This window comes from Thamnophis sirtalis, unplaced genomic scaffold, assembly GCF_051295495.1.
Source record: "Thamnophis sirtalis isolate CommonGarterSnake01/CBP01778 unplaced genomic scaffold, rThaSir2_p1.2 scaffold_13, whole genome shotgun sequence".
Classification (NCBI taxonomy): Eukaryota; Metazoa; Chordata; class Lepidosauria; order Squamata; family Natricidae; genus Thamnophis; species Thamnophis sirtalis.
Genome location: NW_028261393.1, coordinates 53,123,103 through 53,140,035, shown reverse-complemented (window position 1 = coordinate 53,140,035; position 16,933 = coordinate 53,123,103). Strand labels below are relative to the sequence as shown.

At 44.8% G+C, this 16,933-nt stretch overlaps 2 protein-coding genes across 3 annotated transcripts in view; one reads left to right on the top strand and one right to left on the bottom strand.

Moving 5' to 3' along the window:
* Positions 1-3,853: 3,853 nt before the first annotated feature.
* Positions 3,854-16,933, bottom strand: part of LAMP2 (lysosome associated membrane protein 2) — a 58,019-nt gene continuing 44,939 nt past the window's right edge. Inside the window, exon 9 of one of the 2 annotated variants that reach the window (XM_087727327.1) lies at positions 3,854-3,933. In XM_087727327.1, coding sequence (XP_087583453.1) covers positions 3,869-3,933 — 65 coding nt within the window. In that variant the 3' untranslated portion in view covers positions 3,854-3,868. Of the gene's footprint in view, positions 3,934-15,449; positions 15,819-16,933 lie in introns of those variants that run through there. The other variant, XM_087727322.1, reaches the window with a different exon arrangement.
* ATP1B4 (ATPase Na+/K+ transporting family member beta 4) overlaps positions 7,750-16,933 on the top strand; it is an 18,207-nt gene continuing 9,023 nt past the window's right edge. The window contains exons 1-3 of the mRNA XM_087727328.1: positions 7,750-8,105; positions 11,425-11,587; positions 16,409-16,537. Coding sequence (XP_087583454.1) covers positions 8,043-8,105; positions 11,425-11,587; positions 16,409-16,537 — 355 coding nt within the window. The 5' untranslated portion in view covers positions 7,750-8,042. The remainder of the gene's footprint in view (positions 8,106-11,424; positions 11,588-16,408; positions 16,538-16,933) is intronic.

Below are 16,933 nucleotides of genomic sequence, written 5' to 3'. Positions count from 1 at the left end.
CCCCAAGAGCCAGGATTTCCTCTGGAACGCACCCTGCAGGCGGGGAAGCCTAACATTCCCAAAAAGGCAACGATCATAATAGATCTTGGCTCCGGAGATGAAAATGGTCTCTGAGATGCATCCAGTTTCCTTGATGAAACTCTCCGGTTAGCCAATGGACGATTGCAGGATTGATCGAGGAGATCCTTCAACCTGCATTATTCGCCGGGCCTTGCAGAGGGACAGGCCAACCATTAAGAACATTTTATTTATTTATTTTCGTCAAGCATGAATTAGATACAAAATATAATCATATAAACATGATTATGAATACATGAAAAGAATAGAAGGACAAGGGAATATTTGGACAAGGATGGAAGGCATGCTGGTACGCTTATGCACACCCCCTTACAGACCTCTTGGGAATGGGGTGAGGTCAGCAATAGACAGTCTAAGGTTTTGGGGGTTTGGGGAAGAAAACATATTTATGATGATCATATATATTTGGGTGCTTCCTCCACTAGGAATACCTTAAAACAGATTCACCTCGCTGCCTTTTAAATTTTTTTTTTTAAAGGACTTGCAATAAAATGGTCCTTTGGCGTATTTTCGGATAAATGAGCAGGTTTAATGTAAAGAGGATTGTTTTTATTTTTAAAAAGCACTTATTTATTTATTTATTTGGTTTATTTATATGCCGCCCTTCTCCAGGAGGGACTCAGGGTGGCGAACAACTCAAAAGGGGAAAGGGAACATAAACAACAGTACACATAATTAAAATACACGAAAATCACACAGCCATACCAGTCGAGAGGGGAGGGGAACTCATCAACCCCAACTTAGTTTCGATGCCATGACTGATGGATTTTTTAAACATGTTTTTTTTTTTTTTAAACATAAAAAAACCAACATAAAAAAATTCTCATCCATTACATACAGCATGTCATTTGGTTACAAGTGTTTTTGCATCCATATTCTCAATTACATTTACAATCACAGATTTTCCACCTAACATAACTAAATACCTCATTTTCATTTTACAACATATATTCAGTTGCGATTAATGTTTCTTTCTTTTCAATAAACCTAATTCCCTTACATTCTTGATTGTCTATTTAATAACAATATATCTTTATATAATCACTTATGCCATTCTGAATATTTTTACAATATAAAAAAAATTACCAACTCTTTATATTTGTATATTACTATTTTCAATTATGTATAATCCCACCTATCCCTCTATCGGGTATGTTTATGTTCATTATTGTCCTTGTACATCATACATTCAAACAAAGATGTTATCCCTTCATTTTTCAACAAGGTATTCAAAATACTCACTTCATGTGACTGATGGATTTTGATGTTCAAAGTATTGTATTGTATTGTATTGTATTATTTGTATGCCGCCCTTCTCCGGAAGGACTCAGGGCAGCGAACAATTCAAGGGGGAAAAAAGGGGGAACATAAAAGACAAAATACAAATAATAAAAGTAGACAACAGTCGCACAACCATACATGTCGAGAGGGGAGGGAACTCATCACCCCCAGGCCTGCCGACAAAGCCAGGTTTTAACGGCCTGGAGAGAGGTGAGGGTCCGAATCCCTGCAGGGGGATACTTCTCAAATAATTCGAAGGGGAGGAATCAATTAGGGAAGCACAGGGCTGAAGCAAAATAAATATCTTTTTAAAGGAATACGCAAAATTCTTCATAAACAAGCGAAAAGGGACATCATGTCAGCCAAAGGAAATGTATTGCAGTTGTAGCTGGAAAAAAGGCCTTCAGTGGGATAAGATCCCATAAGGAAAAAAAACCCAGCATTTTTTTTTCATAAACAGCTGTATTGATTCTAAACCAGGGATGTCCAACCTGGGGAACTTTACGACTTGTGGACTTCAACTCCCAGAATTTCCCAGCCGGCTTGTTTCCCCCAGCTTGGACACCCCTGTTCTAAACTGCCTTGATAGTCTGAAATAAGCAGATTTGAAAGTGCAGCTGTCCCTCGAGTCCCTTTGATATGAATTCTTCCTCATGGACACAGAAATTATTTTTATTTGTTTGTTTTGTCAAGCGTGTGTAAGATAATAGATATAAGTACATACAAGATTATGAATACATGAAAGGGATACGAATAAATTGGACATTAGGACAGGGACAGTAGATATGTTCCAGAGGTGGGTTCCTACCAGTTCGCACCTATTCGGTAGAACCGGTTCATCAAATCTACCGAACCAGTTAGAAGAGGTTCCACCAGTGGACCCGGAAAGCAGGCCACACCTACAGAAGAGGTTCCAACATTTTTTGAAACCCACCACTGCTCCTTGGATATGATTATTCTACACTATCATGCTCCTATTTATAAAACTCAGTGCCTCTGTGAAAGGTAAGGATGACTACTGCGTTTGTGGTGCAATCAGAACATTGCGTGTGTTGAAGTCGTTTTAACGCAAACCAAAGATGCCTTTAAAAAAAACAAGTTTACATCCTATTCTTATGCATGCCAGTGTTGTGTGTGAGGCAATTTAAGGTGGTTCTGACAAGTGTCGCCGGCATCTTCATATCCGGTCACATGGGCGGCAAGCCACTCCCATCCGGTCACATGGGCAGCAAGCCACTCCCACAAAGGAGGCCACACCCACAGAGTAGGTTCGAACAATTTTTGAAACCCACCACTGGTATGTTGATGCGCTTATGCACGCCCCTTACAGACCTCTTAGGAATGGGGTGAGGTCAACGGTAGACCGTCTTAAGGTTAAAGTTTTGGGGGGGGGGGTTGGGGAAGAAACCACAGAGTCAGGTAGAGCATTCCAGGCGTTGACCACTCTGTTGCTGAAGTCGTATTTTCCGCAATCGAGTTTGGAGCGGTTTACCTTGAGTTTGTATCAATTGTGTGGTCATGTGTTGTTGTGGTTGAAGCCGAAGTAGTCATTGACAGGTAGGACGTTGTAGTAGATAATTGTATGTGCTACGCTTAGGTCGGACTGAAGGCAGCGTAGTTCTAAGTTGTCTAAGCTCAAAATTTCAAGCCTGGTGGCACGAGGGATTCTACTGTGAGCAGAAGAAGGGGGAACTTTTCTCATGCAATACCTCTGGACTCATTCAATTGTATTTATGTCCGATATACAGTGTGGATTCCAGGCAGATGAGCTGTATTTGAGAATAGGCCTAGCAAATGTTTTGTATGCTCTGGTTAGTAGTACGGTGTTACTACTGATAAGCTACGCAGGATTAGGTTAACAACTCTTAATGCCTTTTCAGCAATGTTGTTACAGTGGGCTCTGGCATTTAGATCATTAGAAATGAGTACTCCAAGGCCCTTGACAGAGTGAGTGCCAGGTGCGACTTCGTTCAATAATCAGGAATGAAACCACTCAACTCCATTTGTTTGAAATTTAAGTGTACTTTTACTAATTACAAACGAACAGTAGTGAAGCTAAGCTGAATCTGGTTAATTAGGCGCGAAAGCAAAGAATATCATGTATAATTCAATCCCCTCCCCTTGGCACCCTAGTCCATAGTCCAATTATAATTCACCCAACTGTCAGGTGGGAGATATCTTCAAAAAAACATCACCAAGATGGAATGCTGGACAGTTAACCTTGGCGGGAAACTCCCTTCCTCCACATGCGGAATGAGATGGTCAGGCCAGCGTCTAGAATCTTCCTCCAGCACATAATGATTCCCTTCCCAAATACCATGCCCCCCCCTCTCCATTTCAATGGCAGCCGAAGCAGCAGCAAAGCAGAGGCTGACAGTGAGGGTGTACGAGGTTGTATCCACCCAGCTTGTATTTTGTTTTCTGATATATATTTTTTGCCGATGTGTAAGACAGAGCATTTGTTGGTTGAGATTTGAAGTTGCCCATTGACAATTGCGGGCTCAGAATTTTAAAATCCAGGGTGTATATTTCTTGGAGGAGATTTCTCGGGGAAGATTTTAAGGCTCACGGAACCTTTCAAAAGAAAAAAGAAATCAAAAGTTTAGCCTCTCCCAGGATTAAACCCTTTCCTGGAGGGTCAGATGTAGCCAGGAGAGGGCAGAAGATAATTTAAAAAGAGGGGGAAAGACCAGACCTCCATCTCTAGTCAGTGTAACCTGATCATCCCAGAGCCAAAAATAGAAGCAGCTTTGGAAAACACATCTATCTGCCTATGTAGAGTGTGTTATTCCTCTTTTCAATGTGGCCTCTTTCTGTAGGGCGGTGTGTGTGTGCGCGCACAATTCATTTGAGATAATCTGTAGAATGCCCTGCATCTAAGGCCGGGTAGAGTGTGTGTGTGGGGGGGGGGAGTGATGGGAAAAATAGATAAATCATATTTGCAGGAGACATGGCGGTGGGGGGGAGAGGGAGTGGCTGGATGACTGGAGGTCCCAGCTGGAAGTCAACAGAATAATTTAGATCGCTTTGCCAAATATCAGATCTGGATTTCAATGGATAGGTTTTTTTTTTTTTAAAAGAATAGAATAGAATTATTTATTGGGCAAGTGTGATTGAACACACAAGGAATAGGAATAGGAATAGACGGTTCCACCACAAATCCGCGAAGCCCTTATCCGCGGAGACATAAGCGCGAAGACTAATTCGCGCCGTTCGAAGCGCTAAGGAAAAACGCGACCCTACCGCAATGACATAATCGCGGAGGGCAAACCCGCGCATTCCCAAGCACTCAGTACCCTAAACCTAACCCTAACCCTAACCCTAACCTTAAACCTAACCCTAACCCTAAAACAAACCCCTAAACCTAAACCTAACCCTTACCTTAAATGAAATCGGCTTTCTGCCGCGGTGCCGTTTTAAAGCGCCCTTCTGTTGCCGTGCTGTTGTCGCGGCGGTGATGACGCGCGGTGATGATGTTGTGGCTTTAGCGACACGATTTTATCACCGCTATTTTGACGGGCGCGGTTTTGTCGTGCCACGGGAATAGACTAGACTAGACTAGACTAGACTAGAAATAGACTAGAAATAGACTAGGCTAGACTAGACTAGACTAGACTAGACTAGAATATTCTTTATTGGGCAAGTGTGAGTGGACACACAAGGAATTGAAATAATAGAACAGAACAGAACAGAATATTATTTATTGGGCAAGTATGAGTGGACACATAAGGAATAAAAAGAGAAGAGAAGAGAAAAGAGACTAGACTAGAAGAGAAGAGAATAAATATAAGAATGTAGAACAGAACAGAACTGAACAGAACAGAATTGAATTCTTTATTGCCAAGTGTGATTGGAGACACAAGGAATTTGTCCCGGTGCATAAGCTTTCAGTGTACATAAAAAGATACAAGTGATTAATCATTTCCCCTATAACGTCCTTAGTTAGCCAATTTCCATTCGTTTAACCGGTGATTTAATTGGTGAAAGAGAGAGACTCAACTCTCTGAGGCTTACGACCAGCTTAAACTTCGCAGAATGCTCTGTTTCTCATCCTCCAGACTTTGAAGATGCACGGAATTCTGGGAATTGAAGTCCACGCATCTTCAAAGTCCAGAGGTAAGGAAACAGTGCTCTGGAGAAATGCCTATGTAGAGCAATGTGGGGAAACTGTGCTAGTTCTTGGCTCTTGGTTAACTGCTATTGATGGAGAGCAGACAATTTTCTGCCAGGCTGAGAGCAATTCATCTTTTTCCCTGGGGGTTGCAGATTGAAAAGATCATATGATGCAGATTAAGTACAAGAGGACAAAAAGGGGGGGGGGTAGAATAGGGGCCACACTTGGAATACTGCATCCAGTTTTGGCCACCACACTATAAAAAAGATGTTGAGACTCTAGAAAGAGTGCAGAGAAGAGCAACCAGGATGATGAGGGGACTGGAGGCTAAAACATATGAAGAACGGTTGCAGGAATTGGGTATGTCTAGTTTAATGAAGAGAAGGACCAGGGGAGACATGGTAGCAGTCTTCCAATATTTAAGGGGCTTCCACAAAGAAGAGGGGGTCAAGCTATTCTCCAAAGCACCCGAGGGCAGGACCAGAAGCAATGGGTGGAAACTAATCAAGGAGAGAAGGAACCTAGAACTAAGGAGAAATTTCCTGATAGTGAAAAACAATTAACCAGTAGAACATCTCCAGAAGTTGTGGGTGCCCCATCACTGGAGTTTTTTAAAGAAGAGATTAGACAAGCGTTTGTCTGAAATGGTGTAGGGTTTCCTGCCTATGCAGGGGGTTGGACTAGAAGACCTCTAAGCCTGTTATTCTAATTCTAATATCAATTACTTCAGAGGGCAAGGGTCAAAATTTGCACCATGGCAGACACCCATGGGTGAGGTGAAAACAGCTGAACCGGTATTAATTTAAATGACATTAAACCTAAGATAACATCAGAGAACCTTTGAAACAAGTGTGTTTTTCCATTTTCATACCAATGGCTCTGTTTGGGATGTTTCAGAAGGGATGGATTGATGTATGGATGGATGTGTTCTGACCGAGGCTTCCTGAGAGCATGACGCAAACTCCTGGTCCCGACAAAAACTCCTTTTATTAATTGACTGAATTCTGCTCATTCACATCCAGCAAAGTCTTTCAAGGGAGGATTTACAGACCTCATCTGGCTTGGAGAGCTGCCAGGCCGATATCTGCAAAACTTGGCAAGGAGTTTCAGAGAGTCACAAACCAATTAAGTGAACTAATTGTCTCCTGCAAACTCCACTCCCCTTTCGCTCCTCTTTGATTTCCTCTGGGAGGGGCCATTCATTGTCCACCTGTGGCCTTACTCCCAAATCAGCCCCTTACTCCCAAGTCGACCCCTGTTCTTTAGCTGTTCCCTTCGTCTGGCCACTCTGCGCATGCGCACATTGGGAACAGGCTCCAGCTGTTCGTCTGCCTCACTCATGTCTGACTCTGAAGGCAGCTGATAACTGGCATACGGCCCTGGCCCCCTCTCTGCCTCCCACACAGAGCCCTCATCAGAGCCTTCTCCAGACTCCAGGCCGATGTTCCTCTCCAACCTCCTCACTGTCCGAATCTGCTGCCAGCTCAGCTGGCCACTGGCAGGCTACAACAGGATGGATAGATGGATGGTTCAGTCCCTAGAGATTTACGATCGAAAAATGAAACATGGGAAATGAAACAAGCACGGCTGGCTGAGGAATTCTGGGAGTTGAAGTCCACAGGTCTTAAAGTTGCCCAGGTTGGACATCCCTGCTCTAAAGCTTGGCTCGGAGAACTGCTGTTAGTTAAGGTACGGTCCAAAGAGCCGAAGCGAGGTGAGATACCAAGATGCACGCCTTTAGCATTGGATACCCCCAAACTGGGGACGAGGAAGGCATCGTTTCGTCCACCAGGAACCCAACCTTTGGCCTTGTGCCGGGAGGCCTCCGGCTCTCCTCGGAGGTTCTTCCCGATGATTTGTGGAACCTTAGACAGCTGGGAAACTGACCCCGCAGAATCCCATCCGCCCAGCCTGAATGAGCACAGAGGGATAAATATAGCCAAATCTGATTCCCTGAACTTTCGAGAGCAATCAAGCAAACTCTCCGTGGTCCCGTCCAGCTAACCATGACTGACAGGAACACGTTTGGTACTTGTACAGTCTCTGCTCTCCATTCAAGTCCAACAGTGTCACAACATTCTACAAATTGGATCTGGGGCTTGCTTAAAGAGAATCAGGATGGGTCTGCTTTGTTTTAGAAAAAGTTCTCCTCCTTCTCCTGCAGACTCAATGGTCTTTGATGGACAGGTCCCCCGAACTCTTATTTAGCCTTGAATTGCACGACGTCACTTATCAGAGGAAAGCCATCCCGGTTCTTGACGGCTGGCCAACTTGCATTTCTCCCCCTGGGCAACGTTGAAAGAGCAACAGTTGGCACCTGGGGCTGACAGCAAAGAAGTCTCAAAGTTTCCACCGTCCGTTTTTTTGGGGGGGGGGGATTCTCCCCACATTCCCAGCAGAAAGACCCCAAATCTGCTTTCTAGACGCGAGGCTGGTTTTGAAAAAGAACCTCGGTTGAACTTTGTAGCCCAAGTAGACGTGGCTTTAATTCTGGAGCTGGCGTCATCCTAGTAATTCTATTCCCCCCCTTTTGCGTTTTTATTTCGTTTTGTTTCATTTTGACAAAGCCATGGCTACCAACGACATCTCTGCAGCTTCCAAAGATCCTCTCGCGATCCAACTCCAAATCCCGGTAAGTTAACCTTACTGGGTGTGGATCAGGGGTGAAATTCAGCAGGTTCGGATTGGTTCCGGAGAACCGGTAGTGGAAATTTTGAGTAGTTCGGAGAACAGGTAAATTATACCACCTCTGGCTGGCCCCGGAATGGGATGGGAATGGAGGTTTTGCAGCATCCTCCCCTCCAGAGTGGGGAGGGAATTGGGATTTTGCAGTATCCTTCCCCCAGCAGTGGGATGGGAATGGACATTTTGCAGCATCCTTCCCCTGCCACCCCCACCAAGCCACGCCCACAGAACCGGTAGTAAAAAAAAAAAAAGGATTTCACCACCGGTGTTGATTCTCTTCCGGTTGCCCCCACATTGCTAAACTTAATAGATGGAGACCTGTGCCAAAATTGGATTAACCAGCTTTATCTGGGCTTAGCAGATACCCATGATTTGGAATATTTAGAAGGAGAAAGGAAAATATGAAGGATTGGGTGTTATTAGACAGACGGAATTGTTTGTTGAAGAATAGAAAAGTTGTGGTTGATTGATGTTGTTTTGAACAGGGAATAATAGAATACAATAGGTAAAATAGAATAACAGAGCTGGAAGGGACCTTGGAGGTCTTCTAGTCCAACCCCCTGCTTAGGCCGGAATCCCTACACCACTATAGACAAACGGCTATTCAATATCTTCTTAAAAACTACCAGTGTTGGAACATTCAGAACATCCGGAGGCAAGTTATTCCACTGATTAATATGGCCAATTTCATTGAGGCATATAATAAACTGGGCCTTCATGGACTTAAGAAGACAATTTGAACATGGTTTGACTCAAGCTTTCTTTCCCAGAAGGGTATGTGCCATCCAAGTATTTTTGGGCACTATCGGCTTGTTTTGACAAACCCCAAATGACTCACTCACTCTCTAGATTCATGCATCACATTAAACTGGGGTTTGTTTAATGAGGACCCGGATTGTTGTTGGGGGCAATATGCTGACTCTGTAAACCGCTTAGAGAGGGCTGAAAGCCCTATGAAGCGGTATATAAGTCTAACTGCTATTGCTATTGCTATTGTTTAACCGTACGATTGAATGAAACATGATTCGCCGGCGTGTGCATAACAGGTTGTGACATAAACCATGGTTTGCAAGCCAAAGTGGCTAAGGAACCCTTCCCTCCCTGTGCCACACTGAGAGTTTTCAAGGAAATTTAATTGCAGGAACGTGTCTCCTAAATTGCAACGCCAGTGTTTGTGGGATGACAGCATGGGTAAAATTAAATTGGGTTTTTGGCAGCCATCTTCATCTCTATGTACCTAGCAATCTATTACCCCGAATAGCGTAGATCGGACCAGGATAACGATGTGCTACGAAGTTCTCCGAACGCTTTTCAAGGGTAGCCCCATGTAGAGCGCATTCCTTTGTCTTTTCTGAGCTTAGTTGTCTGTTTGCAGATATTTCATTCTTGGATGAAGTGTATCATCAGTGACAGAAAAGAGTGGGGTTTGCAGGGAGTGTGAGGAGGAGGAAGAGGAAGGTTGTGTGGTCCTTGGTGCTCTCTGAGCGTGGTTATTTGCTGGCAGACGTTTCATTACCCTACTAAGTTATCTCATCAGTGCTAGCCACCATCACCCTTCAGCCCTTGACGGTGTTCCCTTGTCGAGCAATAAAACACCTAGAGGACAAATAACCCCAAATCTTCAGAGAGCACCAAGGACTCCGCAGTCTTTCTCCTCCCCTTCTTCTTTGCCATTGAGAGAGGATTTTTCTAATTGAGTAGTGCTGGAAATAAGCAAAGTAAAGCATAGAAAACGATTGCTCATTTGGATTCTTCGGATTAAAGGATCCAATTACCTCGCCCCAATTTTTTATGTAGGTCCACCTGCCCTCGTTATTCGGTTATTCAGCAACCCCTGAGCTGCCCGAGCGTTCTCACACTTTCTCTTTAAAACCTCTCCCCACTCTAGAGGTAAGGGAAGAAGGAAGGGGAAGGAAAGGAGGAAGGAAGAAAGTAGAGAAGGGAGAGAGGGTGAAAAGAAAGAAGTAAGGAGAGGAGGATGAAAAGGAGAGAAAGAGGAGGAGAGAAGGTAGGAAGGGGAAGAGGAAGAGCGGGAGTAGGAGAAAGGTACAGGAAGAAGGAAGGGGAAGGAGAGGAGGAAGGAAGGAAGTAGACAAGGGAGAGAGGGTGGAAAGAAAGAGGTAAGGAGAGGAGGATGGAAAGGAGAGAAAGAGGAGGAGAGAGGGTAGGAAGGGGAAGAGGAAGAGCAGGAGTAGGAGAAAGGTACAGGAAGAAGGAAGGGAAAGGAGAGGAGGAAGGAAGAAAGTAGACAAGGGAGAGAGGGTGAAAAGAAAGAGGCAAGGAGAGGAGGTTGGAAAGGAGAGAAAGAGGAGGAGAGAGGGTAGGAAGGGGAAGAGGAAGAGCGGGAGTAGGAGAAAGGTACAGGAAGAAGGAAGGGGAAGGAGAGGAGGAAGAAAGAAAGTAGAGAAGGGAGAGAGGGTGGAAAGAAAGAGGTAAGGAGAGGAGGATGGAAAGGAGAGAAAGAGGAGGAGAGAGGGTAGGAAGGGGAAGAGGAAGAGCAGGAGTAGGAGAAAGGTACAGGAAGAAGGAAGGGGAAGGAGAGTAGGAAGGAAGAAAGTAGACAAGGGAGAGAGGGTGAAAAGAAAGAGGTAAGGAGAGGAGGATGGAAAGGAGAGAAAGAGGAGGAGAGATCGTAGGAAGGGGAAGAGGAAGAGCGGGAGTAGGAGAAAGGTACAGGAAGAAGGAAGGGAAAGGAGAGGAGGAAGGAGGAAAGTAGAGAAGGGAGGGAGGGAGAAAAGAAAGGGAAAATAAGGTGGTGTTACAACAGGAGGAAGGGCTGGTAAACGAAGCAACCCAAACAGTATATTATAACCTATTAAATGAAATAATAAATGTATACGAATGATAAATGTTAAAACACCTGTAACCAAACGACATGCTGTATGTGATGATGGTTTTTATTTTGTGTTTGTGTGTGTGTTTTTTTGTTTGTTATTATTGTGTGTATGTGTTGTCTCTGTAATAAAAATAACAAATTATTTATATATATATATATATATATATATATATATATAAAACCCTCTCCGCACTCTGTGAAAAGATTTGATAAGGAGCAACGATGACACAATGGAAACTTTTCCCCTGGACTCCGGAGATTAAAAAGCCATTGGTGCTTATTTCTGACAAATGGAATTATTTTACTGGGAAGGAACGATGGAACAGGAGTGTGTGGTGGGGGAGCCCGGGGGGAGAGGAGGAAGAAACGAAAACAACAAGCAAAGTTTTGCTCACGGTGTGCGCGCTGGTTTGTTTTGTCATCATTCCAGGGAAATAAGGATGAAGAGACACATCAGCTGGATGCAGAAGAGGAGCGAAAGAAAGAACGGAGGATGGACAAAAAAACCCGAGGCCAAAGGATCAAAGAAATTAAAACTTTCATTTGGAATCCAGAAACCAGGGAATGTTTGGGCCGGTCCGCTCGGAGTTGGAGTAAGTGAAAATGATCGTTCGTCATTTATTTCCCATTAAGATAAGGACGAAAGTCTAGCTTAATGAAAAGAAGAATTAGGGGGTGACATGGTAGCAGGGTTCCAATAGGGGCTGCCCCAAAGAAGAGGGAGTCAAGCTATTCTCCAAAGCACTGAAGGGTAGAACAAGAAGCAATGGGTGGAAACTAATCAAGGAGAGAAGCAACTTGGAACTAAGGAGAAATTTCCTGACAGTTAGAACAATGAATCAGTGGAACAACCTGCCTCTAGAAGTTTTGAATGCTCCAACACAGGAAGTTTTTAAGGTTGGACAACCATTTGTCTGAAGTGGTGTAGGGTTTCCTGCCTAAGCAGGGGGTTGGACTAGACGACCTCCAAGGTCCCTTCCAACTCTGTTATTCTGTTCTATTCTAATGTTGTATCAATGGTGCATCCCTTTGCATGAGGTTGCTTTTTTTTTTTTTTAATAATGGGAAACGTAACATTTACAGTTTAACACCAGGGATCCATCCAGGGAGGAATAAATATGGAGCAAAATTAGCATTTATTTCACTTAAAGGTAAAGGTTCCCCTTGCACATATGTGCTAGTCGTTCCTGACTCTAAGGGGAACCAGCGTTGTCCGAAGACGTCTTACTGGTTATGTGGCCGGCATGACTAAACGCCGAAGGCGCACGGAGCGCTGTTACCTTCCCACCAAAGATGGTTCCTATTTTTCTACTTGCATGTTTTACATACTTTCAAACTGCTAGGCTGGCAGAAGCTGGGACAGGTAACGGGAGCTCACTCCGTTACGCGGCGCTAGGGATTCGAACCGCCAAACTGCCAACCTTTCTGATCGACAAGCTCAGCGTCTTAGCCACTGAGCCACTGCATCTCCTTTATTTCAGTTAGGCAGATATTATTAATTTGTTCCTGCGACACCAGCAGAGCCAAGCCCATCTATTATGGCCAACCTTTTGGTCTGCTTCATCTGTCTTAATAAAATGAGTGAGTTCACATACTGAGCTGAAATAACAGCGTTTAAAAGCATCGTTTGTAGGTTGCAACTTCGGTTTAAGAGACCGAGTGCCAAAATGCTCGCCTTCGTTTATGGCTAAAGCAACCAAGACGATTAGGGGACCGGAGGCTAAAACATACGAAGGACGGTTGCAGGAATTGTGTGTGTTAAGTTTAATGGGGGGGAAAAAGGATAAGGGGGAACATGGTAGCAGTCTTCCAATACTTGAGGGTCTGCCCCAAAGAAGAGTTTTTTTAGTTTTTAGTTTTATTATTATTTATAGGCCGCCCTTTTCCCTGAGGGGACTCAGGGCGGCTTACAAAATATAGGGGAGGGGATACAAAACAGTAAACATGAAACAATACATGAGTAAAAATAATACACAACATTCATTCATCATTCGGGTGGGGACAGATTACGATCTTTATCCCCAGGCCTGACGGGATAGCCAGGTCTTAAGGGCTGTGCGGAAGGTCTGGAGGGTGGTGAGGGTACGAATCTCCACGGGGAGGTCGTTCCAAAGGGTCGGAGCTACTACTGAAAAGGCTCTCCTCCGTGTGGTTGCCAGTCGACACTGACTGGCAGATGGAACTCGGAGGAGGCCTAAAGGGAGTCAAGCTCTTCTCCAAAGCATCAAGAAGGCAGGACCAGAAGCGATGGGTGGAAACTAATCAAGGAAAAATCCATTCTAGAAATAAGGAGAGATTTCCTGGCAGTGAGAACAATGAACCAGTGGAACAACTTGCCTCCAGAAGTTGTGAATGCTCCAACACTGGAAGTTTTTAAGAAGATGTTGGATAGCCATTTGTCTGGAAGTGGTGTAGGGTGAAAGGGAAATCTGTTGTAGCTCTGAGAGCACAACTGGCGCATCTCTCCTTTCGTCATCCTTGTCTGTGTTTGTGTGTAGAAAGGGGTGGAAATGCCCTTGCTGCTCACCGACAATTTGAAAACAAAAATGGAAAATTGTCCTTAATAGCACTATAGCAATAGCACCTAGGCTTATATTCCACTTTACAATCCTCTCTAAGCGGTTTGCAGAGTCAGCATTTTGCCTCCCCCACAATCTGGGTCCTCATTTTACCGACCTCGGAAGGTTGGAAGGCTGAGTCAACCTTGAGCTGGCCAGGATCGAACCCCTGGCAGTTGGCATAATTAGCCTGAAGTACTGCATTCTAATGAAGGGAGGGAGGGAGGGAGGGAGGGAGGGAGGGAGGGAGGGAGGGAGGGAGGGAGGGAGGGAGGAAGGAAGGAAGGAAGGAAGGGCAATAGCAATAGCACTTAGACTTATATACCCCTTCACAGTGCTTTTACAGCCCTCTCTAAACAGTTTACAGAGTCAGCCTCTTGTCCCCAACAATCTGGCTCCTCATTTTACCGACCTCGGAAGGTTGGAAGGCTGAGTCAACCTTGAGCTGGCCAGGATCGAACCCCTGGCAGTTGGCATAATTAGCCTGAAGTATTGCATTCTAATGAAGGGAGGGAGGGCGGGCGGGCGGGCAGGAGGGAGGGAGGGAGGGAGGAAGGAAAGAAGGAAGGAAGGAAGGAAGGAAGGAAGGAAGGGAGGGAGGGCAATACCACTTAGACATATACCGCTTCATTTGTCTAAGTGGTATTGTCTGAAAGGGTATAAGGTTTCCTGTTTGAGCAGTGGGTTGGACTAGAAGACCTCCATGCTCCCTTCTAATTCTGTTATTCTGTTCTCTTATTAGCGTACTGTAAAAATGCAGCCGACTATAGCTTAAAATGTATATATAATAAAAGCAGAGTTAAGTACATCAGGCTAGGAACTAAGGAACTGTGGCTATGGAGATTCTCAATTATCCTATCATGATTGTCCCAAAGGTGCTTTTTTCAAGAGGCAACTGGACTTTCTGGTAAAATGGGGGAGGGGGGAAAATTGACTGAACAAACGTCTCACTTAGCGACCGTTGTTGGGCGTTGTGTTCGTAAGTTGAGGCTTGCCTGCATTCACAACCACGGGGCTTCACTTGTAAACTGTGATAAAACGGGGGGGAGGGAATTCACGGAACAAAAGTCTCACTTAGCGACCGACGGGGAGTCGGATGTGGTCGTAAGTTGAGGATTGCCTACCCAGACAACGGCAGGGGTTCACCGAACAACCATGGCAGGAAAGTGAGGCAAGATTCACCCGAAATGTTTTGCTTAGCGATAGAAAGAGCCGAGGTGGCGCAGTGGTTAGAGTGCAGTACTTCAGCTGACTGTTAGCTGTAGTTCAGCGGTTCAAATCTCACCGGCTCAGGGTTGACTCAGCCTTCCATCCTTCCGAGGTGGGTAAAATGAGGACCCAGATTGTTGTTGGGGGCAATATGCTGACTCTGTAAACCACTTAGAGAGGGCTGAAAGCCCTATGAAGCGGTATATAAGTCAAACTGCTATTGCTATAGAAATGGGTGGGTGGGTGCTCTGGTGGTCGCAAGTCGAGGACTCACCGTATCCAAATTCCACGTGCCGGTGTGAGCCATTCCATGCCTTGCCAGCAGCTTCCCCGCTGGTCCTCCTGCCATGCCAGTTTTCCATCGCTGTGTTCAAAGAAAGGCTCCCTCCCGGCTCTTCTTGATCCCACGCCAAATTAGCTCCTGGGGTCCAAATTAAGTTTTGTTTCTCCCCCACCCCACCCCAGCAGCTCCCCCCCTCCCTCCATGTCCTGTCCCCAAGGCCAGCCGGTTTGTTCCCAGAACTCAAAATTCCCCGTAATGTAAACATCTCAGGAACGCAGAGGCCAAAAGTCACAGCTGTGCTCCGAGCCAGTCCTGGAAAATGCATTTGAGTCCCTGCTGGGAAATCAAAATACAACAAGCACCGTCCGCAGGATTTACTTTCTGGCCTTATTATTATTAGTAGTATTGGTTTTATTTTTAAAGGAAAAAAGACCTGGGCTTTATATTCCCCTGAGATGAAGCCTTTAATGGAATAACAGAATAACGGAGTTGGAAGGGACCTTGGAGGTCTTCTAGTCCAACCCTCTGCTCAAGCAGCAGATCTTATACCAATGGTTCTTCGATCGCTTCTTAAAAACCTCCTTGTGATGGAGCACTCAGAACTTCTGGAGGCAAGTTGTTCCACTGGTTAATTGTTCTCAATGTCAGGAAATTTCTCCTTAGTTCTTGGCTGTTTCTCTCCTTGGTTAGTTTCCATCCATTGCTTCTTGTCCTGCATCTCAGGTGCTTTATCAGTGCAGGAGACAGGGAGAAAGGACGCAGTTCTCTGCCCAACTGGGACATAGAATAATAAGAATTGGAAGGGACCTTGGAGGTCTTCTAGTCTAACCCCCTGCGGAAGCAAGGAGACCCTATACCGTTTCAGACAAATGGTTCTTTGGTGTTTGCTTAAAAACCTCCAGTGATGGAGCACTCACAACTTCTGGTGGCAAGTTGTTCCACTGGTTAATTGTTCTCAATGTCAGGAAATTTCTCCTTAGTTCTAGGTTGCGTCTCTCCTTCGTTAGTTTCCCTCTGTTGCTTCTAATCCTACCTTCTGGTGCTTTATCAAGTGCAGGAGGCAGGGAGAAAGCACGCAGTTCTCTTCCCAACTGGAACATAGAATGAGAACGTTAGAAGGGACCTTGGAGGTCTTCTAGACCAGCCCTTGCTTGAGCTGGAGATTCTATATGAGCCCCCACCCAAATATTTATTTATATTTCATTTCTGCAGCTGAGATGGACCCCTGCAGAAATCGAATATAAACCGACAGACAAACGGACATTATTTCCGGACTAATGGCGGTCCAGTGCCTTCTTGAAAACCACCAGCAATTGAGCACCAATCACAAGGTTATCAGTTAATCGCTCTTCTCTCTCTTTCAGGTCTGATACTCCTTTTTTATCTTGTCCTGTACACCTTCCTGGCTGGCATGTTCATATTCTGCATGTATGTAGTCTTGATCACGCTGAGCCCCTACACGCCGCGGTACAGGGACAGGGTGGCCCCTCCAGGTAAGTGCTCCAATGAGGTGCCCATTTGAGGGAAAGGCACCCAAGGGTGTGTAGCAGAGGTGGATTGCTGTTTTTTTTTAATTGAAAATTTTTAGAAAAAAAAGCTTTTGCAAATATTTACCTCCCCCCTTGCCCTCCCCATCCGAACCCCCCCCCCGACTTCCCAGAACCAATACAGGGTATAAATCTTTAACAAAGATGTTCTAAAATAAACTTAAAGAAAGTTAGTATCATCTTTCATTTGAGCTTTAACTCCTCTTTGCTAGGCTAACTCTAAACAGATTATATCATTCCTTGTTTCTTCAGTCATAAACTATCTGGAATTTCTTAGTCGCGTATTTATTTTGAATATAGTCAAACCATCTTCTCCACTCCAGTTTATATTTCTCATCTGAG